The following is a 25,704-nucleotide window of genomic DNA, read 5'->3' as shown; positions in this document are numbered from 1 at the left end:
CATATGCCCTGGCTTTACTGCTGTGCTAGGTCATCCATGAGAAATGTGCACCATACAGAAAGAGGAACCCAATTAATCTACAGACAGGGAAGCAAATTACTTACTCTGGGCTGCTGTAGCTCCAGGCAATGTCTGTTGCATGCTGTTCTGAAACTTGAAATTACAGTTTTCAGAATTGTACTACGTTCAGGCTGGGGCAGTATTACTTGAATAAAGTTACCGCCTCTTGCTATACGTCTGTCTGACTGCACTTGGTCTAGAACAGTTGACTAGCCTGCCTGTCTTCTGCGATGAATATAGAAAGTTAGTTATCCTTCTTCTCACCCCTCCTCTTACCCCACTTTTCTTTCTTTTTAAAATAGACATATAAAAACCAAACAGTGATACGGTTCCTCCTGTCTGCTCAAAACCTTCTGCCCAGTACTCTCCTGGAGCCATTTACTAGGAGGTGGCATGTTTAGTTATAGTTGGTATCCATAAGCTTTGTATATCTGTTTTCCTTAGTTTGGCTCCCTCTCAGAGGAAACACAGTGTCCAGGAACATAGTGGGTGTTTAACTTTTCTAGGCACCATATCATGGGGTCCACTTCTCCAGTTGTTAGGAACCTGGACGAAAGCCCGTTTTGCCCCAATATCCTTTGTCTTCTTGTAGGTTCTCATTAAGCCCTTTATAAGCCACTGCTGAAGGTTCCAGAGACATCTTGGAGTGATCTGGTCTGTAGTTTTGAAAAATAATACATCACATATTGCTTAAGAGGAACGAAGCAGGTAACATTCCCCTACTACTAATTCCCAAAAGCAAACAGGAATTCCTCCTAGGTCCAGCAGAGAACTTGCTGTGACTGGTAACCAGTCGTTGCTGGGGCTTGACTCTGAGTCTGTCTTTGTCCAGTGACTCGACTAAGTGCATGGGATGCTTCTGCAACTTTGCAACCACAGAAAATCTGTATCTATCCATAAAGAAAGCTTATGGTTTACGATCCTACCTTGAAAAGGCTTTGAGGATCTAGAGATACTGATCTTGGGGGCAAGAGCTGGGGAGAATGCAGAAGGGATTGTTGTGAAGACCTGTGGGATACCAGCGAGAGGCTGCTGTAACTTCATTGTGGACACATTGCCTAATATGCATAATTTTTATTCTCTCAAAGCTAACCTCCTAAATTTTTGAATGAATCTGACCCAGCATAGAGTCAGTGTGACTTAGTGAATTGTCATCTGGTTTCTACAGTTTTGATCTGCGTTTCACCTGATTTAGCATATCAAGAACCTGAATCCTTAAATACTAATGCTGTGAACAGTTGTTATAGCATTGCAGTGGCAATTAACAATATACTAATTATATTTTTAAAAAATATGTTCACATGATGCAAATGTCTGTTCTTTAACAGGATGCCTGAGTGTATCTATAGAGAGTTGATATATCAAAAAGCTTGTGTATCACAAATGTAATGTGATCGGTAGTGGTGCCTTGGACTTTTAACCAAATGCCGTGTAAACCGGATTTCAGAAGGAACACTAATTCTGTGAAGTATGGGTTTCCTTTATATAAAAAGGCATCTAGGGTAAGCTTTACTGAAGAGAAGAAACGTAACTTGCAGCCCACCAGCGTACTGTGTTTTTCTTTTGCAGTACATTCCGAGTAGGTTACCTCTGAAATGGAGCGGTAAAGTATGCTGCATTTGTTACAGTATGGGTTATTATTTAACATTAGATGGTACACAGCGAAGAAGCCAGCACAGACGAAACCTGCACTTCATAGCAACACAGGATAATTGAGGGTAAAGGAGTGGAGGCAATGTCAAGACGTCTCTAGTCCAATCTGGTTCTCAAAGCAGGGTCAGCTCTGAGATCAGGCCAGGTTGCTCAGGACTTTAACCCATCAGGTCTCAGAAAGGACCTCCAAGGGCAGAGACTGCACAACCTCTTTAGGAAGCCTGCACCACTGCTTAATTTTCCTCATTCCTTACATTCAGTTTGAACCTTTCTTGTTGCAATTTGAGCTGCTGTGTCTCAACCTTCTGACAAACACCACTGTGAAGAGCCTGGCTCTGTCTTTATAACCTCATCATAGGTATTAGAAGGCTGCTAGGAGAAGCCTTCTCTTCCGCTTTCTGGTAATTGCTCATATATGCACAGGCAGAAATCAAGAAGGGGAGATTACAATAAACTGCATGTCAGTAATATGGGGAGAGGAGAAAGAATAATGTTAAAGAAACAAAAATAGAAAAAAAGAAGTTGTACTTCATCTTTAAATTTAACTTTATTCACTTATTTTTTCCAATTTCTAAGCTTGCAAATATTGGACTTTTGTGAGGGAACCAGAGTTTAAACTAAGAAGCTTTTTTGTTTTGTTTTAATTCTCTCAGATTTGTTTAACATTTAGATGCTCTACCAATATAAATTGATGTAATTCACTTGATTTTACTTGAGTTACTTTGATTTCAGCTGTCTTTCAAGTTTCAATGTTTGCTTCTTAATATAATTACTGTGAATTACTGTGACTATGCTGCTTGTCATATAGATAACTTCTGTAGGTCAGCCATCACCGTGACCAAATGACTTGAGAATCCCATGGGGTAATTATTTCTGGTGGTAAACCCTCTTTTTTTTGTACAACAAATTGATACTGGCCATACCCCCACCCTCCCATATCTGGTTACCTTAAATGTGTTTTGTTTTTTTTTATTTTTATATTTTATTTTTAATTTTTTTAAAAAAATCAATTCTTATTTTATTTTTTATTTTATTTTAGAGCTGTTTATTTGACTGTTGCAGTTGGCCTTAGTGGTTAAAGATACTGAAACTAGCAAGAAACTGCTAGAGGTTTTTTAAGGTTCAAATCTACTGCCACCCAAATAATGGAAACACCCTGTGGTCGTGTTCTCCATCTTACTGCATTGCCGTTTATGTTCCTTTGTGTTAGCAAGCAAGTTCCTGAGTCAGGAAATTCTGCCTTTCCAAGAGAATACCTGCTCTCCTGAGAGGGTGAACTGACTTAAATGTTTTAATGAATTAAAATTGAAAGACTTAGCAGCAAAGTATGCAAAATAACTGTTTTTCCATCGTCAAGACGTTGAAGAAACAAATTTCTTGTGCACAGTGGTAGTTCTATATTGTCCTTTTCTGTCACAGTGAGGTACTAGTCCTTGCATGTACTGTTTACTTCTCTTTAGTACTTTAAAGTGATATATTTAGAAATTTGCTCTGAAGTTCTGTATTTGCAATGCTGTAATTCGTGGCTAATACTACTAAAGTACTTTTGGAAAATCAGTTGAACAATAGAGGTAGAATTAATTGCATCATAATTGTGGTTTTGTACATTGCAAAATTGTAATGCAAATTTTTTTTCCTTTTGCAACAGGTTCTGACTGTAAATCTGTGGCTGGCCCAGTTAATTCATCACCTGAGATTAGTTTGAGGTGGGAAAGCGGGCCTAGTGCTGTCATACATTCTCTGCTGGCTGTGAAAAACGGTTTTCTTCAGTGCCATGTGGAGAACTTCAGTGCTGAATTTCTAACGTCTTCTCTCACAAACATTCAGCATTTTCTGGAAGATGAAACTGTCGCAGAAGTGATGCCTATGAAGATAAAAGTTTCTAATGCAAGGATTAATTTAAAAGTATGTTAACATTGAGCTATTTGGCTGCTCTAAAGAAATTGTGTTCTTGTTCCTTTGATGGTAAACTACTAATCTGGATACAGTTAACTTCAAAGAAACTGCTGTTGTACTCTGGAAGGTCTTTAGATAACACTAAAAACAATTTAAAAATCCATAGATTTGGTTAGGTCTGTGGTATGCCTAGAGGGGAATTCTCTGCATGACCAAGCTATTTGTATGAATTAATATTTTATACTTCTTTCCTCCTCTCCCAGTCTTTATTTTTAAAATGACAGCGTCTGGGAGTTTTATACATAAGGTGTACCAAATTCCTAGAGGCAATGTTCCTAGGCCAATGCGGGTCTTTCTGGTTGGACTTTTTTGCTTAATGATTTTCTAATGACAAAACAGATTTTAGAGGTTAATACTCTCTCCTACTTTGAGGGTAGTTCTTGCAATGAAAGTTCAGTACAAAAGAAGGAAAAAGGTTATGAGAATTCCAGTTCAAACCACTTGAATAGTTTCTTAGAACCCAGGTTTCATGTTCTGTCCTACCTAGAAACAGATACTAAATAATGCAAGCTTTTCTCACCATCATAGCTTAAAATAGTAACATTAAGAGGACACTCCTGCTCAAGACTCCTAGGGGATTTTCTTTCAGACATTTAAAGGAGCTGGCGAGTTCTGTGCTGTACAACCATTGAATAGAAAGCTAAGGATGCTTTTTGGGGGGGCTGGGCGGAGGGGGAAACAACAGAATAAAAAAAAAAAAAAAACAAACAAAACCAACCCAAAAGTAAAGATAACATAACATTGCTTTGGAAATTAGTAATCACCCATATAAACTTTAACAAAGTGAGTGCTGGAATAGCAGTTCCAGTTCTGCATCTGGGCCTAAGGCCTTGATTCTGCGAAGATCATTCTTGCCTGGAAAGACAATTGCTATCTCTATGTTGTTCTACTTAAAGTGCATTGGTATTCCCTCCCTCCGTGATGCAGCTTTTCCATCCCCTGAGGATCCTTAGGCACTCCTTTAGGGCCATTTCTACTACAGGAGTAGCACAAGTACTTTCTGTAAGAGCTGTGGATCTGTTCCTCAGATTTCAATGTATCACAGATGTCAATGCCCAAATGCAAAAAGGAAAGTCTTAACATATAGTAATTTAAATCTAAAACCAGGATTGTGCTGGTTTATTTGCAAGAAGGCAGACTTAATCAAAATGTTGTTGAGAAAGCAGCTGTTTGAGGTGGGGAATTCTAGAATGGTTTGGGTTGGAAGAGACCTTAAAGATTATCTAGTTCCAACCCCCCTGCCTTCGGCAGGGACACCTCCTACTAGACCAGGTTGCTCAAAGCCCCATCTAGCCTGGCCCTGAACATCCCTTCCAGGGATGGGGCATCCACAACTTCCCTGGGCAACCTGTTCCAGTGTCTCACCACCCTCAGGGTAAAGAATTTCTTCCTAATATCTAATCTATATCTACCCTCTTTCAGTTTAAAACTGTTACCGTTTGTCCTATCGCTACACTCCCTGATAAAGAGTTCCTCTCCATCTTTCCTGTAGGCCCCCTTTAGGTACTGGAAGGCCGCTATAAGGTCTCCGTGGAGCCTTCTCTTCTCCAGGCTGAACAACCCCAAATCTCTCAGCCTGTCTTCATAGGATATACATTAATAAACCAGCAATAAGAGTCTGCTTGGCAGCTAAAGCACTGAAATGCTCATACAGCAGTGCACGCAAGTCACAGTGAAGTTAGTCATAATGGTTGATAAACTGTAAATTTGACATAGAGATGATTAATTTCTATGGAGTTGTTGGGTAATAAAGACCAAGATGGTGTGGTTCAAAATTATGTTGCACTGTCTATTCAATGCAGTATATTCTCCTATTTCTTATGCATGAGACTTGTGCAGTGTGTTTCTTGGGGGGGGGAGGAATTTAAGAAAGGTGACTATTTCTTTTTTTTGCATTTTCTACTGCAATCTCAGTGCTGTTTCAAGAAACTTCAGCAGTTATATCTCAACAGCTTTCAGGCTACAGGCTTAATTATACTGGCTGTGTTATTCCGCTTGACAGGGATAATGAACTATAAAGGCTTCCGGGGAGACCCCAAAAGAAATAATTTGTGAAGTTTCTCTTCTGTTGAGTACAGTAATATAACTGAACTGCAGCTGGTGTCATCCTGAACTAAATTCTAAAAAGACAAAATCCGCTCAAGAATGATAACTGTACTCAGTCAATCTTTAAATAGTTCAAGGGAAAATCAGATACTATATAGTGCAGGTTTCTTATCTCTGACTCTGTGAGCTCCTGAGCTAAAGAATGTCTTAAGTTGGGATATAATCGTATTGAGATGTCTGTAAAAATACTTTGAAGTATTTTAGTCAGACTGTATATATTGACTTCAACAGACTTACTCCAGAGATAAATTTGGGTCTTTAATATGATTCCCAGGAAAAAAAAGTGGAGCAAAATTTTAGTGGAGATCCTATTAGAAAATTCTACTCTGAAGCATTCCCTTTCAAGTTTCATTAAATCCACTTATGTTTACTTGAACGTCTAATTAACTATTTTGGTTTTCTGGTAAAATCAATTTTGAATACTTGTATTTTTTTAGGATGACAGTCCACGTGAAAATCTCAAGGCATCTGAGCTGGTACCCATAAAACTCCATATTGACATACTCTGGATAGAAAGAAATGATGATGGCTCTTTTCTCATTAGAGGTTTGTATGTTCCTGCACCTTGATATCTCAATATTATAATCTAATTATTATTAATACTGTTTTTTCCTTTGTGCAGACGTGTGGCTAATAATGAAAAGATAACCAATGATAATTTGTGTAAGATGTGTTGCCATATACCTTTATTCTAAGTGTAGTCACATAGAGGAAAACTACCTCTTTGAATAGTGTATTGGCAGTGATAACAACCCATGGCTGAATCAATCTAAGAGAAATTAAAAATATGCGTACAGCTTCATCAGGATATGCTTCATCAGTGCATATCACTTCATCGTAAGTCCAAGGTTCCTTTGACTACAAACCACCTTTACCGAGGTGGTTACCTGTTGTCTTTGTGGTTTTGTGTTACAGGTCGTAATAGAGAATTGTAAAACAAAAGACTGTTTAACAAGAACAAGTAGCAGTTTTCAATTCTTTGCGTTACGGTGGTGTCCTGGCAGCTCATGGCTGGGATTGCACTGAGACTTGTATTCGAACAGCATTTTAGCTTTGTACTTTCCATGAAACATGTATACGCTTACAATTTTTTTCTACATGGGTGGGCAAATACTAAATACTTGTAACAAGACAATATTTAGAGCTGGAACTTGTACTGTTGTCTTTCACAGATACGTTAAAGAATCATAGAGTAATCTACATTGGAAGAAGCCTCTAGAGGTCATCTGGTCATACGCCTTGCTCAAAGCAGGGGCAGATTAGATCAAATTGCTCAGTGCCCTGTCCAGTCAAGTTTTGACCATCAAAAAAGTGATACCACAACCTGCTGTAAATAATCTGGCCCAGTGTTTGACCACCCTCATGGTTAAATGTTTTGGTAGTGTCTAATTGGAATTTTCTTTGTCGCAGCTTGTGTTCATTGCCTCCTGTCCTGTCACCTCCAGATAGAGGAGCTTGAGCATTTGCCAAGCACCTCAGGGAAGTCCGGTCCATCTATACCCTTCCATTAGGTAGGCAAAGGTGGCATTAAGATCACCACATAGCCTTCTCATCTTCAGATTTGATGAGTGCATCTCTCCGAGCCCCTCATTTGTGCATCATGTGCTTCTGGGCACGATTATCTTGGTGGTCCTCTGCTGTCAGTACCTTTCTCACACTAGGGAATCCAAAACTGGATCCGGTATTCCAGATGTGGTATCACTGGTGCTGAGTGACAACTTCCCTCATCTTGCTAGCAATACTCTTGCTAGTACAGCCTGTATGTGCCTGGTTTTTGCTGTCAGGGCTCACTGCTGACTCATGATAAGTTGTCTCATTGACCAAGGCCTATAGGTCATTTCCTGCAACATTGCTTTCTGTCCAGTTCTTCCCCAGCCTGTAGTGGAGCAAGAGGTTATTTACTTCCAGCTGCAGGACTTCATGCTGGCTTCAGCTGAACTGAGGCTCCAGTCAACACGTTTCTCCAGCCTGTCCAGGTTCCTCTGAAAAAGAGCCTTGCCCCTCACTGTGTCAGGTCACCCTTCAATTTGGTATTGTTCACAGAATTGCAGAGTGCGCCCATCCTTTCATCCAGGTCTTGAATATATTAATCCAACAATGCAAAGTATTGTATGATTTGAGGGGAAGAGGAGGCTGCAGGGTGATCTTAATGCCCCCTTCACCTACCTAATGGGAAGGTATGGCAAAGATGGACTAGACTTCTCAGAGGTATGCTGTGGCATGATTTGCTTATATTTTAATTTCTCCACGTTATCCAATACATTGTCGAGTGGTTAAAGATGTTCAATGCATTTTGGTCATCTTTTTATACTAAACACTGGAAGAAATAGCAATGTAGTGAGAAAACACATAGTTTAAAGGCTTCTTTCAGCTTATATTTTTTTCCCCTTTTTGCTGAAGTGCTTTGATCTCTCTTTTTGTCATGGACTGCTCAGGTACAGTGACTTCAAAGGCATAGGTCAAATGCTATCTGCACTGCAGTGATTTATGTATCTGCAGTGCTACATTTTTGAGTCCTCACGTGTGTGTATGTGGTGGGAGGAGGGCGTAATGAACAGAAAACTCTTGTTAAGAAGCAGATGTTTAAAAACAAAAAAACAAAACAACAAAACAAATCCCGGAGTATTTTTTAGACTACTAAGAAGCATGACCCTCATTTTTTCCCTTGGTGTATGGCAGTATATTTTAATAGATGTTACAGTGCCCTTCAGTTATAGATGCTAGAAAGTTTCTTTAATGCTAAGTCATTTAAGTTATTTTCTAATTTAAAAACGTGATCCTGCAGGTTTATCTCACTGTGTCTTCAAATGTAAATGAAGTCTTCAGATCTGATGTTGACCTGGAGACAGTATATTAATAGCAATATTAATAGTTCTCAAACTTCTAATTATTCAGAATGCATATTCTGTGATGATGATATTGGTCAGTATAAAAATGTGATAATTTTCTTCAAGCTGGAAGCTATGTATTGCTTCTTCTCATGCCTCCTTTCCTTTTTCTCTTCCTCCAAAAGAGTATATGTCTTAATTATTTTTTTTTATTCTTAAATTTGATTTTGGGAGGTAGATATAAACCTATGTAATATTACAAGTATATTTATTTAGGTGGTTTTAATTCTGTGTTGATGAGAATAAAAAAAACAAAAACAAAAACAAACCTTAAGCACTACTCTATCTTTCTGTGATATAGACAATCAAAGAGTAAATGATGTGTCAAAGATGAAGAATTCAAGTAGTGCATTGCAGCAAGCAACTGGACCTATTGGACATAAAACACAGGATCAAGCCACACAGACTACTTGTGAAATTCCCAGACCTTCTAAATCAAGCAGGGATTCAGCTGACTTCATTAAAAATGAGGTATTAAGAATCCCTTTTGACTTTTTTCCCCCCTCTCAAAATCATGTTACATTCATTAATCATCATAATTGTTAGATTGTCTAGGGGTGGGCTTGGAGGTTACTTCTGTTTAGATATTGAGATAGAAAATATGAATTATGGAAATGATGGTATGGTTTAGTACTTAGGCATGCAAAATAAATCTAATACTACTTGCTAAATAGGATAATAATATACTGCAGGCTAATTCTTCTCCTTTACGTCAGAGGGATTTTTATGAGGGAGCAAGTCCCTCCTTATCCATATCTCCCTCATCCCTGTACAACACAATTGCCAAAGACAAAGGATTAGACTTTGAAGCGAGACCCTTACTAATCTGTCAGTCATACCTGGATTTTGAATTGATGATGACAGAACCCACAGACGAATTTGGCTGATTTGTCCACTGGGTAAGAATCCACTCCTAGAGCTTAGAACCTGGTGTCATTTCCACTCAAATCCAGAATGGAATTAGCATAGCTAAAACATTGGGTACCTTGCCTTGCAAGCTAACTGCTTCAGCTCTCTCCATGTTTTATGCTCATGGACTGGGAATCATTTGCAACTGACCAACAAATCTGCACTCAGCAATGAATGTGAGCGTATGGTATTTTAAAAGTTACTGTAAGAAGAAGTTGACAGTATGCAGGAATACAAATAACACTCTTTTCTAACCTGATCATTTCAGCTTATTGAAGAAAATGAATGTCTCAAACAGGAACTAGCCAAAGCCAAAATGGCCCTTGCTGAGGTCCAAATGGAAAAAGATGCCCTGCTTCATCGTCTAAAGAAGATGAATGTCGATCATCAGTAGGACAGTGTTCTGTTTGTGCAAGGCATCATCAACAGAACTTCAGGTGATAGTTGCATCTAAAATACTTTTTGTGAATCAATGGAAGACATGGTTATTTTTTTTCCACAAAGTTTTCTCATTACGAACAAAATGTTTGTGAACTAGTTACTATTCTGAAATTATCATTTAACATTGTAAATTTTTTCAGCCCATTTTAAACTGAAATGACTTTGGAAAAATCAGTTTATACTGTACTTTATTAATTTACTGAAGAAAAAATCATATCATCTACTTTTAATATTACTAAAGGAGACGTTATTTTTAAAATGTTTTCTGGAAAGTGGATGGCTCAGCAATGAAAGCATGTGCCTAGGTGCATAACTGAGTAAAATGTACCACACCTCATTAACAAACTGTACCTCTGTTTGTTAAGGTTATGTTTTATTATTACCAGAAGTTATCTATATGGGAGGTTACATTTGCACTATGATGATATGGGCTAGATCCTCTAGAATAGTATAGCTACTGAAAATAAAAATACCAGCCCTAAACTGACCCTAAATTCAATGTAATTTGCCCAGAGAGGATTTTAAGAATAATCCTCTGGTGCTATACAGTTCCATATACCCTTTCCATATGCACTCCTAAAATACCACAGTAAATGCTGGAGAATTTAAGTAAGAGGGCATACTACTGGGCTTTCCTTCTGTGTGAAGGTGCACTGGATCTGTACAGATGATATAATTTAGACATTCACGCTTCCCCCCCCCCCCTCCCCTTCTCTCTGAGATGAGGATATAGCCCTGCAATATGTTCCAGCCCTTTGTGAAAGGTGAGCTTTGAGCCATTTTGCATGCATGTCTGATTTCTGCACAACTCATCAGACATGCCCAAGGATTTGGTCCAATGTATTTAAATATGTAATGTGAATGCTTGTGACACGGGGGGAGGGGCGGGCAGGGAATCCTACAGGGATTCATCAATTGTATATTGCTTTTTTGGATAAAAAAGCTGTAGAGAATCATTTAATTTACCCAATGAAATTGTGAGATTACATGAAATGTAATTATACAGTTTAAATCATGGGTGATTTGTACAAATTGAACAATAATTTTCAGCTAAAAACTGGTACAGATGAATAAAAAAGCACAACACTGTAAAATAGAGAATATAAGAGTGTGCTTCTAAACAACTTAGCAAACAACATACAAAACCATACAGGCCTGTAAGAGATTGGTTTTGGTATAAGTAAAAATTACTGAATAATTTAACTAGTGACCTTGAATCTGACAACTGAAAATCTTTTAATTGCTACCACAATTGTTTCTGCTCCATGGGATGTTTGAGGGAAGTTTTCTTTGTAGATACGCATACAAATCTCAAAAAGTATTTAGTATCCTGTGGTTTGACTTTGCATATTCAGGCTGCCAAACCAGTTTTAATTAAAATGATTTTCATTAAAACTTTTTGGAGGACACGTAATTTACAATGCTGAAATAGTTATTGAGAGTATGTAGATTTTAATCAAGAGCTCTATGGAAGAACTGGTTCAGGCGCTATTTTAAAGCCTGCCTTATGAAACCCTAGTTGAAACTCCCTTTAATGCCCATGGAAATTTTTATATTATTGTTCTGAATAAGATGAAAAAATATACATACAGCTGTTTCTAATATAGAAACTAAACATTTATATTTCAAAAGGTATTTAAAACAACATGGTATTAAATATGAGTAGTCCAATTTCACGCAAATATTGTGTCAGATTCAGGGGAGGAGTTCTTAACTGGTTTAATAGGACCGATGAGAATTAAAGTCAGTAACTCTTACTCAGTTTATCCCTGCCAAGATCTAGTTAGAATTATTCTGAAGAAAGGAATGTATAGAGTGCTTAGTAGCATGTTGCTGGAATAATACATTGAGAATTGTCCAATTTTTAAAAAGAAATAAACAGTAATATCAAATGCCTGTTCTTATTACTGCACAAGCTAGTACCTGCTTCTTTTGACAAAAAACAAACCAAAACAAGAACCCAAACCAGCTCTTCTCAGTACAGATGTTGAAATTCAGAGGATCGTTTTCTTGTACTTCGTTGTAACTGAATACATTTCTACTTCATGGCACTTTTGCAGTAATGAGCATCATAGAATGGTTTAGGTTGGAAGGGACCTTGAAGATCATGGGTGTGCTTGGTAGTGGACTTTACTGAGAGTACTGTGTCACTCACTTCAGAGTTTTACTACTGAAAAAATGCAGAGGGAGAGGTAGTTTATTAATGTTTCAAAGTTAAACTAAGCCTTAATAGGTCATACTAAAAATAGCAATTAAAGGCTTCAGATTAAATAAAAAGACTTAATTCGTTCTTGGGGCTCTGCTGGTGTTCATAACCTCCTTAAATCCTATGAAATGTGTACCATCAGTAGAGCCTCTTAAATGAATCACCACTTTCATTCTGCAAAGAACTAACTGGAGCAGAGATGAGAGACCTTCAATTGTATACAAAAAACCGGCTCCAGAAGTTTTGCAGGCAAACTGTTACCAAGTTTTGTTTTACATTTTCTGTGGAAATTTAAACTGGTCTACAGATTAGCTTAACACTCATTCACCTTGTTTACAAATACTGCTTTAATGTCTAATAAAGCTTTCAAGTTAGCTCACCATGAAGAGCCTGTGCTCTTTCCTGGACTAGGTCATGGAATTATTCTGGCATGCACTGTTCCAGCTCTCACAGTAACTCTAACATTGTTGGTAAGTGCCAATTTTAACTCAAAATTATATGGCCTTACAGAATTACTTACAAAAGGCCTGTTGGAGCAGCAGCTTAGTAGAGATCATGCCCATTTGCTGATGTCCCTTCTCCAGCTTCATGGCAGTAGCTATTTCAGTCCCTGGATTAAAACCACCATGGCTGTTGGGGTAGGGGACCATGGTACTGGCTGGCAGGGAACTGCTGTTTTTTGGGTTTGTTTGGGTTTTTTTCTGCCTATGTCCTTTTATTTCCCTGTCCCATTAGCCATGTCTGTTTGTACACTGTCTCGCCTAAGAATTGACTTAGAGTCTTAAACTGGGATCATAATTGATCTCTAAAGGATAGTTGTTAGCTACAGAACACTTCCTAAGTCTGACGTGGTAATGGTTACCTTTATTCATAGTAAATTCCTAATAAATGTAAAGGGAACATCATGCTAAAGGCAAAGACTGCATCAAGCATCTCCAATTCCAAGAGTACAAAGCGTGCAAATGTATTGCAGAAGCAAGCTCCTTGCAGTGACCAGGTTTCAGGTAAGTAACAATGGAGAAAATGGTTTCTATATGAAAAATGTGCTAGTATAGGTCTAGTTCTCAAAACATTCATCACAAAATGCTTGAACTAGATTTTCAGCTCATTGTTGCTATCTGCAAATATTAGAGAGTACTTCAGATTCCGATTCAGCTGTTGATACAAATCAATGTCTTTTTATCTGTTGTAGGAACAGAAAATGACCTTGCTAATATGCTAAGTAGCAATGAAGTTGTGGGTACTTGCTGTGAAATCCACTAATTCATCCCTCCCAGTAGGGAAATGAGTTTTTTTTGACAGCCCTTCAACACAACCTTATCTTTTTTTTTTTTTTTTTTTTTTTTTTTTTATTTTCTTCCAACCCGTGTCACTTCACTTTGGCTATCTTTTGATAGCCCCCTTTCCTCTGCCTCAGTGAAGATACCTGTCACTGTGAGCCACGTAGCAGGCTTGTAGTGCTGAAGCACATCCCTAATGTGTTGAGGCAAACACGTGGCTTGGAATGGTGCAGGCAATCTGCACCAAGCTGCACTTCATTCAGTTTTGTCATAGTGTACCTCCTCATCTTGTATTACTTATTAACAGCGTGGAATCTGAAAGCATGAACAGCATAAAGGTCATGTTAATCAGTACTAAGGGACGCAAAAATATGTAGTGAAAGGCTAGGAACAGCGGTCTTGTGCTGGAGGAACAAAGCTCTGTTTCTAAATCAAATTAAGGAAAAGCATAAATCTTAATAGAAAATAGAAGCTGTATAATTACTGTTCTTTCTATGCATTTTTTAGCATTCTTATATAGAAAAACTTAAAAGCCTCATATTTCTAAAATTGTTTTCTTTTTGAAATTTGTTTTAGTGAATTACTTAAATGCGATGGTTTCCTCATTGCCTGTAGAAGGCCAAACTTGCTGTCAGTCAGTCAAGTAATTATGGATTTATACAAGTTTCAAGGAGTTTAAACTGCTTTATGAATGTAAGCAAAGGTTAGATGTTGTATCTTTGATTTGGCTGGTTACTAATTAAAATCTGCTTATTGCCTATTGTGCACCTGATACAAAAATCAACAATTTGAATAATGAAAATATTTTTAACTCTAGTATTTAAAGAGGATTTTTACAACTTTCAGCTTCTCAAATACTACAGAACATCTTGCAAGTATGTGTCACTCTACTTGCTAGCTGAAACAAGTTGCAGGAAGGGAATCTTCAGAAGACCTGCAGACCTCAGTGCACCATTATGATAGAAGGTGTAACTGTAGTAAATACACTTATCACAGTGAAATTGTATCATACTAGTAACCATTGAGGTTTCTTGAGCACTGGAAAATACTTCTGCGGTGCAGATAATCATAATGAAGTCTATAATGGTTAATATTTTACTAGTTAGAAAAACAGTGCTTAACCACTTCTCAGAATTACGAATTTTTCAGTCATTCTCCTTTTAAACACGACTAAAACATGGTGAGTAGGACTCTCCTCACCTGTCCACCGCTAGATGGCAGTCCAAGAAGTCACTTGTGGCTTCATTTCTTTGTGGGTACCAGTATGTCTTGTTTCTTGACTCGTGAACAGTCTCATTAAACTAGAAAATGTCAGGATACAATTAAGACTTTTTATAAAGTTTTGACGATTCACTTCATAACATGATTTTAAATCAGGCTTTTTTCTGTTTTAACATAGATAGCTTATCTTTGTTTCTACTGCCTTCTTTATGGCATATTGATTTTTTTACTCTTTAAATCAATCATATGAATTGCCTGAACACTGTTAAAAGACTTTCTTCCTCCTTTTAGGTTTAAATGAATTCTAAAAACATATTTGTCTACATATCGTCCTTTTTATAGTAAAATGTTTATCATATTTGCAGTGCTTCATCATTATCTGTTAAAATAAAAAGTTTAGGAAATTTTTCCTATCATTGCATAGATGAACAACTCCACCTTGATATCATCAATTTATTTGTTCAATTTCCCTGCTAACTAGAAAAATCTCTGATTTCATTCTACTCATTTTTAATAAAAGGAGCATATACAGAGGTTTCCTATGTTTCTTTGGCAATAACCAAATGTAATCCTTTAGAAATGCTTACCTTACCCACCTTCACCAGATGGTAATCTAACAAGATAGTTTATGTTAACACTATAGTGTGTGGTAAGGGATCTGAAGACATTTCTTTTTATATCCTGTTTGGTTATTCAAAAACTTAAAGGCAGGATGACTAAGCAGAGAGAAAAGCAATCTATATAAAATTTGCTGTAGGAATGGGGTCGCTTTATTTTTGTCAAATAGTTAGAGAATATAGCATAGAAAGCAGATGTCTTTTCATTCCTCTGGAATCTTAATGTGGTTTGTTCCTTCCACTTATTTTTAAATTTTATTTCTAATAAGACACTGCAACTCAGGATAAATATGATGGAGAGTTTTTTTAAGGAGTCATCCTACAATGCCACATACTAGAATATGTTGCAGAATTTGGCAATATACTGGACAGCCAACACAATCACAGCCACTTACCTGAACTGAATTTGGTGTCGAAATGAGGCATCTCTGGTCAAACTTAGCTAGAAGCATCCTGAAAAATCATTTGCATCTAAAAGATAAAATTCAATATTTCTGCAATATTCACAAAAAAAAAAAAAACAACAAACCTATTTACAGACTTCTTGAGTACTTGAAAACATTTATACAACAGCTTGCTTAAAAATTATAAAAAATACATCATCTCTAGCATTTCATTTCTTATCTAGGAGTAATGTAAGAAATATGGTAAGTTGCAAACAGTCATTGAAAAAATTCTGTAAAGCAGTATCAGAGCTATTTGCTTTAACTGGATCCTAAATCCTTCTAAATCACTAACAGCTGGTGCCATGTAACTCACAGAAAACTGCAAGTTAAGTTTCCAACTCATATTCATCTGAAGATATATCTGTGAGTGGTCATGACCTGAATGGTGAGGTTCTTAAACCTTCCTTAGCAATTATCAGAAGAATTTCCAGCTTATGCAACAGGAAAGTATTTCTTCAAAGTCATAACGTTAAGAAGATTTAAAAAGACTCCTTGAAATGGGACTCGACAAAATATTTCAGCAGGCAAAGGCAAGGTAGAGTTAATCTCTTTTGCCTTTCCATTATGCAAAACATATCCCTTATTTAGCTACTCTAAGTCACTGCTGTCAGGAAAGAGGAAAAAGGGCGAGTATTTGAAATAAGTGTAGGGAAAACAATACACTAGAACAAATTCTGGACACCTTATTAATGAAAACTTATTCTTATCTGGCTGAATGCTGTCATCCTCAATTCCATTGTGGCTGCCTTTAACTACAGCTGCTGGAGTAAAAAGCAAGGTTTTTATGTAGCAGCAATTAGTGATTTATAGGCAGTAACATCTTTTTTTTTTTTTTCTTCCCCATCTGGTGATAGAAACTCTTACATGGAGTAACGCTGTACTGTATGTAATAGCTGGCTACTAACTGACGAACACTGCCATTAGAGTATCACTGCCATCGTCTCCCCGTTCACTGATGTCCCTTCATTTTAAGGACACTTGGAAACTTCTTAATCAGGAAAACCTACATCAAGTGAGACTTATGAATATTAGGAGACTTAGTTATATCAGATGGTGTGAGATCTCACCCGTTCCTGAGCTGCAATAGAAATGGGGATGCCAGAAGAACCTGAGACCCTGATGCACTAGGGGTGAAGTTACTGGCTGAAGTTAACTGAAGCCACACGTACTTAAAAAAGGATGAAGCAGAGCTGTAACTCAAACACGTCCTAAGCATGATGTACCTTTTCACAACAGCCACCTAACAGGATAGTCTTCTCTGTGAGAAATATGGAGTGGTATTAAAGAAGAGAAGGAAGTAGGGAAGTATTAGGCTACTGCAGGGTAGTGCCTCCACTGGGATATCGCTCAGAGAAGCAATAGTTTGATGAAATACTAACATCAAAATAAAACTAGGCAGTTCCAGATTTTCCCAATTTTGAAAATGTTTTATGGTATCTTCACCATAAAAAGGAATGATGTGATAAAACAGTAGTGTCACTAATTTGCCATTAAAAAACCTTTTTTCAAGAAACTACAGTGCTTGGCAGGTTCAGGGGTGTGAAAGGAGAAACAAATGTAAGAAAAAATTCATCACAGCAGTCATCAGATTTATGTGACTTAAGAATTTTCCTACTTGAATTATTCATCCTACTTTAGTTATTCACTCTGCTTTAATACAGTTTCATACACTTTTCTTACACTGCATCTCTTTATTGGACGGAGATCTTTTTAGCTCCAATTTGTGGTATACTTAATTATTTGATTAAAGATTACTTTGTGTTAATTATTGCATATTTTTCTAGGATGATGCCAGCCTATTTGCATATCCATAGCAGAGTATGTCTCTGTACTCTCTATCTTCTTACTAGAATGTGGAAATAGAACAGCTATCACAAATAGCCGTACCATTTTTCTTCCTGTGAAAAAGAATGCAAAGATTAATTCCTAAATGCGTGTTGCTGAATCAGCTCCAGTTAGAAGAGTGTCATGGATATGCTGGAATTCCTGTAATCCTCTCTGCTACCTTTGCTACTGATGCTCTGGTGTAGGTCAATATGCTATTGTGTTCTTTAAACATTTATCTTGCATTTAATATTTTTTGTGTATGTTTCTGCCTCTGAGCTCTTAGCTTTAATTTAGTTACTGAATTAAAATTAGTAGGGCTTTTCGCCTGGGGTTGATAGTCACCTTCGGCTCAGATAAATGATGAGTGTAAGTCAAATGAATAGGCTGGTTTAGCCGTAGACTTTACCAATTATGATTTTTAACCAAAATCTATTGTCTGAAGGCTAAAAGTGAGAGATTTGTCACATTAGCAAACAAATTACTCATGCTAATATTTTTCTTTGTAATCCAGTTACACAAGAGATAAATGAGATTTAGAAATTCACTGCATAACCAGATCCTCTCATGCAAAAAGCAATAACTTTCTTCCTTAGGCAGTACAGGACTAGCTTTCAAATTTTAATAAACACTCTAGAATGTTGTTTTGTGGGGCTTGGAGAAGTAATTAAGAATGAAGAAACTTTTTACTGTTGGGATAACGAATAAAATATGTCAGGGCCCCTAATCTTGTGCTGGGAGCAAAGTATGAGCTTCACAAAATCACTCTCTGACAAATTTGGTATTAATTGTTCCTTTTGGCAGATAGCAGAAGTACCCTTAACATCAGAATCACTGTGTGGTTGTATATGTACTGTACAAAAACACAGTAAGCAATACTCTGTGTTTTAAATTTACATATGAAGACTACATTATTACACAAGGCAGTATCCTGAGTCAAGAGAGATGAGCAAGATGATAAGCAAAGCTTACATACCTGTTGCTTGTGCTGTGTTACTATCCGTGTGCATGCATATGTAGCAATCTCCGTGCTAAAAGATAATTTATCAGAATGAGAGCACATGCAACCAAGCATAATACAAAGCAATGCTAAGCCTATTCTAAATTAAAATTTTTGAATTAAAAACATACATTAATGTGTTTTAAGCCTGTCCCCTGACAATTTCATCATGTTTCTCTAGTTCTTGTTTAGGCAAAAATAATGGATAATAGTTTTATGTTTACCTTTTCCATGCCACTTGTGATTTTTATATGCTTCTATTATATCTCCCTATGATTATAATTTTTTTTAAAGCTGAAGAAGTGGCCTAGGCTATTAAAACTATATGAAGGCTGTACTATACACCTGATTATACCTCTCTTTTACTGTATCTTGATTAATTCTGATGTAATCTTTTTGAGACAGGACAAACACAATGGTTTTATACATTGACATAATGATGCTCATTTCCTTTCCCAGTAATTCCCAATGATTTCATTTGTCATTTTGATTACCATATAGCATTAAACTGACATTTTCATAGAAATATCCCAAATAACTGGAGATTACAGAGAAGTAACAGCAGGTTTGGAATTGTCAAAGGGGAATCCAAAATCTCCCTCCTATGTTGCAACGGAGAAATAATTTCTTTCGTCAATGTTGAATCCCACCTCCTATTTTACTGTATACTAGAACAATGCCATGATGTACTCTTTCATACTCGGTTTTAGTTCAAGCTATTCTGAAACCTGCTGTTTCTCCACTTCATATTCTCTTCAGAGACTCTTTATAAAGTGTTAGCTGGAGAGTGCAGCTCCTAGGAGAGACCTCTACACAGCTGTCCTGACAACCTCGTACCATTGTGAAAACTGGCCATTCTTCCATTTTACTTTCCCTCCTTTAACCAATTGTCCATTCACAAGAGAATTGTCCCTCTTACTTGATAAGAGTTTGGTTTCTTTAAAACTATTCAGTAAGGACCTTGTCAAAAGCTTTTTGGAAATCTAAATACAATCTATTGATTGAATTGCCATTTTCCATCTGCTCTTTGACTCCTTCAAAGAACTCCAATAGACATACGAGACATGACTTGCTTCTCCAAAAGCGGTACTGAATCTTCACTATTGTATGTAGCCAGACATCTAGAGACCCCACCTGGAGTACTGCATCCAGCTCTGGAGTCCCCAACATCAGAAGGACATGGACCTGTTGGAGCGTGTCCAGAGGAGAGCCACGAGGATGATCCAAGGGCTGGAGCACCTCTCCTATGAGGAGAGGCTGAAGGATTTGTGGCTGTTCAGCCTGGAGAAGAGAAGGCTCCAGGGAGATCTTACTGCGACCTTCCAGTACCTAAAGGGGGCCTACAGATCTGGGGAAGGACTTTTTACTAGGGCATGTAGCGATAGGACAAGGAGGAATGGCTATAAACTGGAAGAGGGCAGGTTCAGATTAAACATTAGGAAGAAGTTTTTCACTTTGAGGGTGGTAAGGCACTGGAACAGGTTGCCCAGAGAGGTTGTTGAGGCCCCATCACTGGAGGTGTTCAAGGCCAGGCTGGACATGGTCTTGGGCAACCTGGTCTAGTGAGAGGTGTCCATGCCTATGGCAGGGGGGTTGTAACTCGATGATCTTCAAGGTCCTTTCCAACTCTAAACCATTCTGATTCTATGATCTACCAATTTGCCAGGCATGGAAATCAGGCTCAGTAGTTCTCCAAATCCCCCTTCAAACCCTTAAAAGTTACTAGCATCACATTTGCAGTCTTCCACTCATCTAGTACCAAGGCCAATTGAAACAATAGCTCACACCTCACCATTTTAATTTCATGTCTGAGGTTCCTTCAGACTCTCTGGGGAATTTAATCTGGTTCAGGCAAGTTGTTTTTATTTATCGATTTGATTCGAAGAAACTTTTCTTATGGGACTGTAACTTGAGTTAACCCCTTGGACTTGACCTAGGCACCAGTATAGGTTAGGGGTGGACCTGCTGGGAAGTAATTCTGAGGAGAAGGATCTGGGGGTCCTGGTAGATAGTAAATTATCTATGACCCAGCAATGTGCCCTTGTCACCAAAAAGGCTGATGGAATCCTGGGCTGCATAGGGAAGAGTGTGGCCAGTAGGTTGAGGGAGGTCGTTCTCACTCTCTATGTGTCCAGTTCTGGGCTCCCCAGTTCAAGAGGAACAGGGAACTGCTGGAGAGTCCAGCATAGGGCAACTAAGATGATTAAGGGATTGGAGCATCTCCCTTATGAGGAAAGGCTGAGAGAGCTGGGACTCTTTAGCCTGGAGAAGGCTGAGGAGAGACCTTATTATGGCGTACAATTATCTAAAGGGTGGGTTGAAGGAGGATGGAGCCAGGCTCTTTTCAATGGTTCCAAGTAACAGGACGAGGGGTAACGGGCACAAGTTAGTGCACAGGAAGTTCCGTTCAAATACACGGAAAAAATTCTTTACGGTTCAGGTGACAGAGCACTGGCACAGGCTGCCCAGGGAGGTTGTGGAGTCCCCTTCTCTGGAGATTTTCAAGACCCGCCTGGATGCAGTCCTGAGTAATGTGTTGTGGGCAATCCTGCTTTAGCAGGGGAGTTGGACTAGATGATCTCTAGAGGTCCCTTCCAACTCTGAAAATTCCGTGATTCTGTGACCTGTAAAGACAGACCCTGGTAGTTGAAATGACAACCATGTTTTCACCACAAATAGTTATGTTGACTCAAAAAGAACCGGCCAGACCCAAGAAACCAGTGCTAACTTAGCTAGCTGCATAATTTGTTTCAAGAATAACTATCAAAATTAGAAATTGCAAAGATTTGGTAAATTATAGCTAGTAAGAGAATCAGTGGAAGATTTTTCTTTGTTGTATATTTGACAGTGCTATACCCATTTGGTTTTTGAGGAAAAAAACCCACATTGCTGTGTCCCTTTGGTTCCATGTTAATTCCCACTGCAACATTAATCATAAATTTTTGTCGTGCATTTCTCCCTTCAAATGTCTTCCCGTTATTCCTAGTTGTATCAACCTCTTACTCCCCAGCTCTCAGTCTGAGATATATACCTTTTAAATAAATATAGACAGTTCTGAGCCTTCCCAAATCATTACCTAAATATATTCTCTTTCCTTCTGTGTGCATGATTCATTTCCAGTAACCACTCTCTCTTTTGGACCCAATGAGGTCTGAAGCTGTGTGTTGCAGAGTCGGACACTTGGAATTTCAAATACATTCTGCCATACTGGTCATCATAAAGGGTATCCACAAGCATAAACATACCTGGAGGATGTATGATCTGCAAAGGTTTGCTCAACTGTTTCTATTAATCCCGATGAGTGATTTACCACTATATATTCCTATGTAATAGTTGCTATTAGTAGAGACACAAACAGAATGGAAACCATTGGCAGAATACCTCTAGCTATGCCACTGCCATATAGGCACCAGTTTCCCTGTGGTGGCATTCCTGTATGCTACTGTTCAAGAGCCAAGGATAACATTTGTGCACAATTTTAACAGCTGTCTGTACTTTCAGTCGCGGTCCTTCATCACGAGCATGTTTCAGCTGAGATTTCTCTATGATCCTTCTTTCAGGCAGTCAGAATCTGATGTGTAGGCAATGTTGTACATATCTTAAAGGCAAGACAAGAGGGGGAAAATATTTTAAAGTCCTAAAGAGGTTGCAATGTATCAAAGGTAGAAACAAGATTTTTATTTTTTTTTTATCGCAACAAGCTGTGCATTGAGCAGTACAGGCAAAGCTTTAATACTGTATTGTGTCTGTCAGCACACACACTGGATTGGGGCATCTAATCAGCATGCTGCTCCTGCCTACTTGTATTCACATTTCATTCGGCATTTCTCTCTAATGCATGAAAAATAGTCTTAGGCATATTTTGATAGCAAAGTGATGTAAACCTACAACAGAGCAGAAGGATTGGATGAATAATTATGCTGCTAATCCCACCTGCTGTCACACAAGAAACACGTGTAAAGAAATGTATAGATATATACAGTTAATGTTAGCATCTGCCATCAGAGCAAAATTGCAATTGCTCTGGAAATGGCACAGCAGACAGATTTGAGTTACTGTCAGTACTATCCCATCACTGTTTTCTGGAGACTCAGCTCTCCAGCGCAGGCACAACCTGCAGCCGGTATGTACTTGAGACTTTTTGAGCAGTGGGACATTACAGCCCTCTGGGGAATGCAGCACACCGCCCATGGTATGTTCGGATGACTCTATAGGTCAGTGTATGGGTGACAGAGTAACAGTTTAATTTCTTGCTCTTCTTCAGTGTGTTCAGAGGCCCGTGAGAATGATGTAGTGGGGTCAGTCAGTGCAAATGCTGAGACAGCGTCTTGCTGCTGTGCAACATCACTAAGGGACCATTTCCTTGCATGTTCTTTTCCATTACAAATTTACACCATGACAACATGCCCGAAAGCAAGCGTTTACAGAAAATGGGACCTAGTCAGAACTGTGTAGTCAGAGATAGGCTTGTTGTGGACAAGTCATCAAAACCAGCTTTTTCCTTACATGTTGCTTCAGCTTCTAGTTAATCTAATGAGTCAGGTATTCATGCGCTCTTTTGAAACCATAGCACTCTTGGTGTTTTTAGATTTCTCACGAGTTAGGTTTAGTACCTTCAGTTCCTATCATTTTCTTTTACAGTGGAGGAGGATGTAAGTCCTTTTGCATGCATATTTTAGTGCTGAGAGCTAAACTAAGCAGCATACCAGTATTATGGTGTGTCCCAGTTATCTAAACTGAGGACCTGTCCACTGTGTCCATCTACCTTCTGAGCCTATCACTAAGGAAAGCTTTCAGAGGAAGGCTGATGCACATCTTGGTTTCACTCCGATGGGGAACCAGGACATGACGGGCATTGCTGCCTGGCCTCAAGAGCTCTGACGTGCTCCTGGGACCTCCACTTTGGACTTAGCCTCTGAGCCTGATGTTTAGGTATCTCCTAGATGAGCAGTGCATACGCAAAGGTAGTGACGGTTGTTTGAAGTTCACTGTGTCTTTTTTACACTATGTATATACTGTAAAGAGCAAAAGACAGCATCAAGCCTGAAAAACCCCTGCCAGCTAGGTGCATGAGAAATACCACTTTCTCTAGGGCACTTTGCGATCTTTGTCCCTGACTTACCATGGTCTACAAAAATGAGAATAATAATTAGGCCTATTTAATGCTAATTTATTTTCTACTGCCAAACAGATATGATGGTTTATTCCATCATTTTGAGTTCTCAGAATATCTATCAGAATTTGTAATAGGAATCTTAGACCTTCCTTATATCTTTACATGAGAGAATTGATAATAGACAGTCCTGAAATATGATGTTATTATGTTTGCTATTCTGTACAACTATTTTTAATATCACAGATTTGTGGGTTTTTTTCAATACTTGCAACTCAGTTTTTCGTATCCCTTATATGCTCCTGCTTGAAAACAGAGGGGAAAGTCACAGAATCTTAGAAAGCACCCATTTAATTAACCTTTAAGTAAGGGAGGCTGCAGGAGGAAGAAATCAAGAAGTTGTCACCCTGAAATGAGAACAAAGCCAAGTGATAGTTGTATTGTAAAAGCATTAAGGAAAGTCCTTGCTTATTACAGTCAATCCCAGTCCTTTCAAATGACAAACCAGTTAAAGAATTTCTAGGTAGGCTAACTGCTTTCTCTGGTATTTTAGAAAATGGAAGAAAACAGAAGGTAAAGCATATGTTGTGTTAAGAGAAATTTTGAGATTGAAGGTGTGATCCCACTTAGACACTGACAGCTGCAGTGGTCATAACTCAAAATGTCTTCACAAATACTAAAATCATAGAATCAAAATTCTGCTGTGGTATGGAACAGCACTGCTCAAAAAGCATACAATGATTTGAAAGATCTCTTGGCTGTTTTACAAATTATTTTTCTCATCTGTAACTGCTGCAAATTATAAAGTTACGTTTCTACTTTCTATGTCTAGTTAACATATTTATCATACATATAACATTTAACACTCCACAGTGTTGTCCTAATGTTACCAGGAACAAAGAATGTAAGACACTTGAAAACACAAAGGAGTTTACCTGATCTAATAGGTTTGACCATTTACATTCAACTTGGTCTCGGTACGATTTTTTTCCTTACTACAGTCCACTATTGATTTCGTCTCTGGAAACAGACCAACCCACGATCTGATTTCTTTGCTTCAGTAGCCCTTAGAATTTATCCATGTTTAACCCTTCCATTAAATAGCGCTGCTTAAATTCCTTTTTACTTTTCAAATGGATAGAATAACTGTTTTCTGCTCTATTTGCTAATGAAACTAAATCCTGTTTGGCCTTCACCATTTTGTTGGGCACTAGGCTGATGGGTCTACTGTGGTATGTTTTGAGCCTTGGCACATTCATAAAATCTTCCTGAATTTGCTGGCTATTGCATGCATCTGCTCCATTGATATTTCTATCCCAATTCTCCATACTGTTCTTCAACAGCTTTCTGGATGATCTTTTCAATTAGAGCACAGTCTTGAGATTTTATTTTCCCAAGAAGAATTATGTAACGTTTATACTGAGTCATATTTGCCATCTGCTGGTCCAACCACATAAACAATCCAAATTCTTAAAAACCTGAGTTTTCGTTAGTATGTGCTTATAATCTAATTTTTCACAAATGTGCATGTTTATGCAGCTACCCCTGCCTTACGACTTAGCTCTTCACAGAATACTGGCACCTGTTCAGAGGCTCCCAGCAAACTCGAAGAAATCTATTCATGCAGAGCATGCAGAGGATACATGTGAGAAGGTATTTATCAAGCAATGCATGTGACTGCATACAAAATCAAATGCAAGGCAGAAACACAGGGAAATTATGGCTACCTTAACAGAGGACATCAAGAAGCTCCAGAATGCAGGGGTGTTCTTAGTATATGGCTAACTTCTTTGGAACTAGTTAATGCCCAAGTGGCTGGTAACAAGATACATAACTTTTTACTCCAGCTTTAAATTACTGTTTTTCACTGTGACTCTGCTGTGACTAAGGACTTAAACTGTAAATCGTAATTCATGTGATTATACATTTATTTGTTTAAACTATAATGAAACACTTGTGATCACAGAATCAGACCTTAAAATTG

At 38.1% G+C, this 25,704-nt stretch overlaps 1 protein-coding gene across 1 annotated transcript in view; it reads left to right on the top strand.

The window, feature by feature from the left end:
* BLTP3B (bridge-like lipid transfer protein family member 3B) overlaps window positions 1-10,044 on the top strand; it is a 58,576-nt gene extending 48,532 nt beyond the window's left edge. Inside the window, exons 18-21 of the mRNA XM_082498690.1 lie at window positions 3,362-3,618; window positions 6,213-6,321; window positions 8,965-9,134; window positions 9,841-10,044. Coding sequence (XP_082354816.1) covers window positions 3,362-3,618; window positions 6,213-6,321; window positions 8,965-9,134; window positions 9,841-9,966 — 662 coding nt within the window. The 3' untranslated portion in view covers window positions 9,967-10,044. The remainder of the gene's footprint in view (window positions 1-3,361; window positions 3,619-6,212; window positions 6,322-8,964; window positions 9,135-9,840) is intronic.
* The last annotated feature ends 15,660 nt before the right edge of the window (window positions 10,045-25,704 follow it).

This window comes from Vanellus vanellus, assembly GCF_965231255.1.
Source record: "Vanellus vanellus genome assembly, chromosome: 1".
Taxonomy (NCBI): domain Eukaryota; kingdom Metazoa; phylum Chordata; class Aves; order Charadriiformes; family Charadriidae; genus Vanellus; species Vanellus vanellus.
This window is presented reverse-complemented; position numbering and strand designations above follow the sequence as displayed.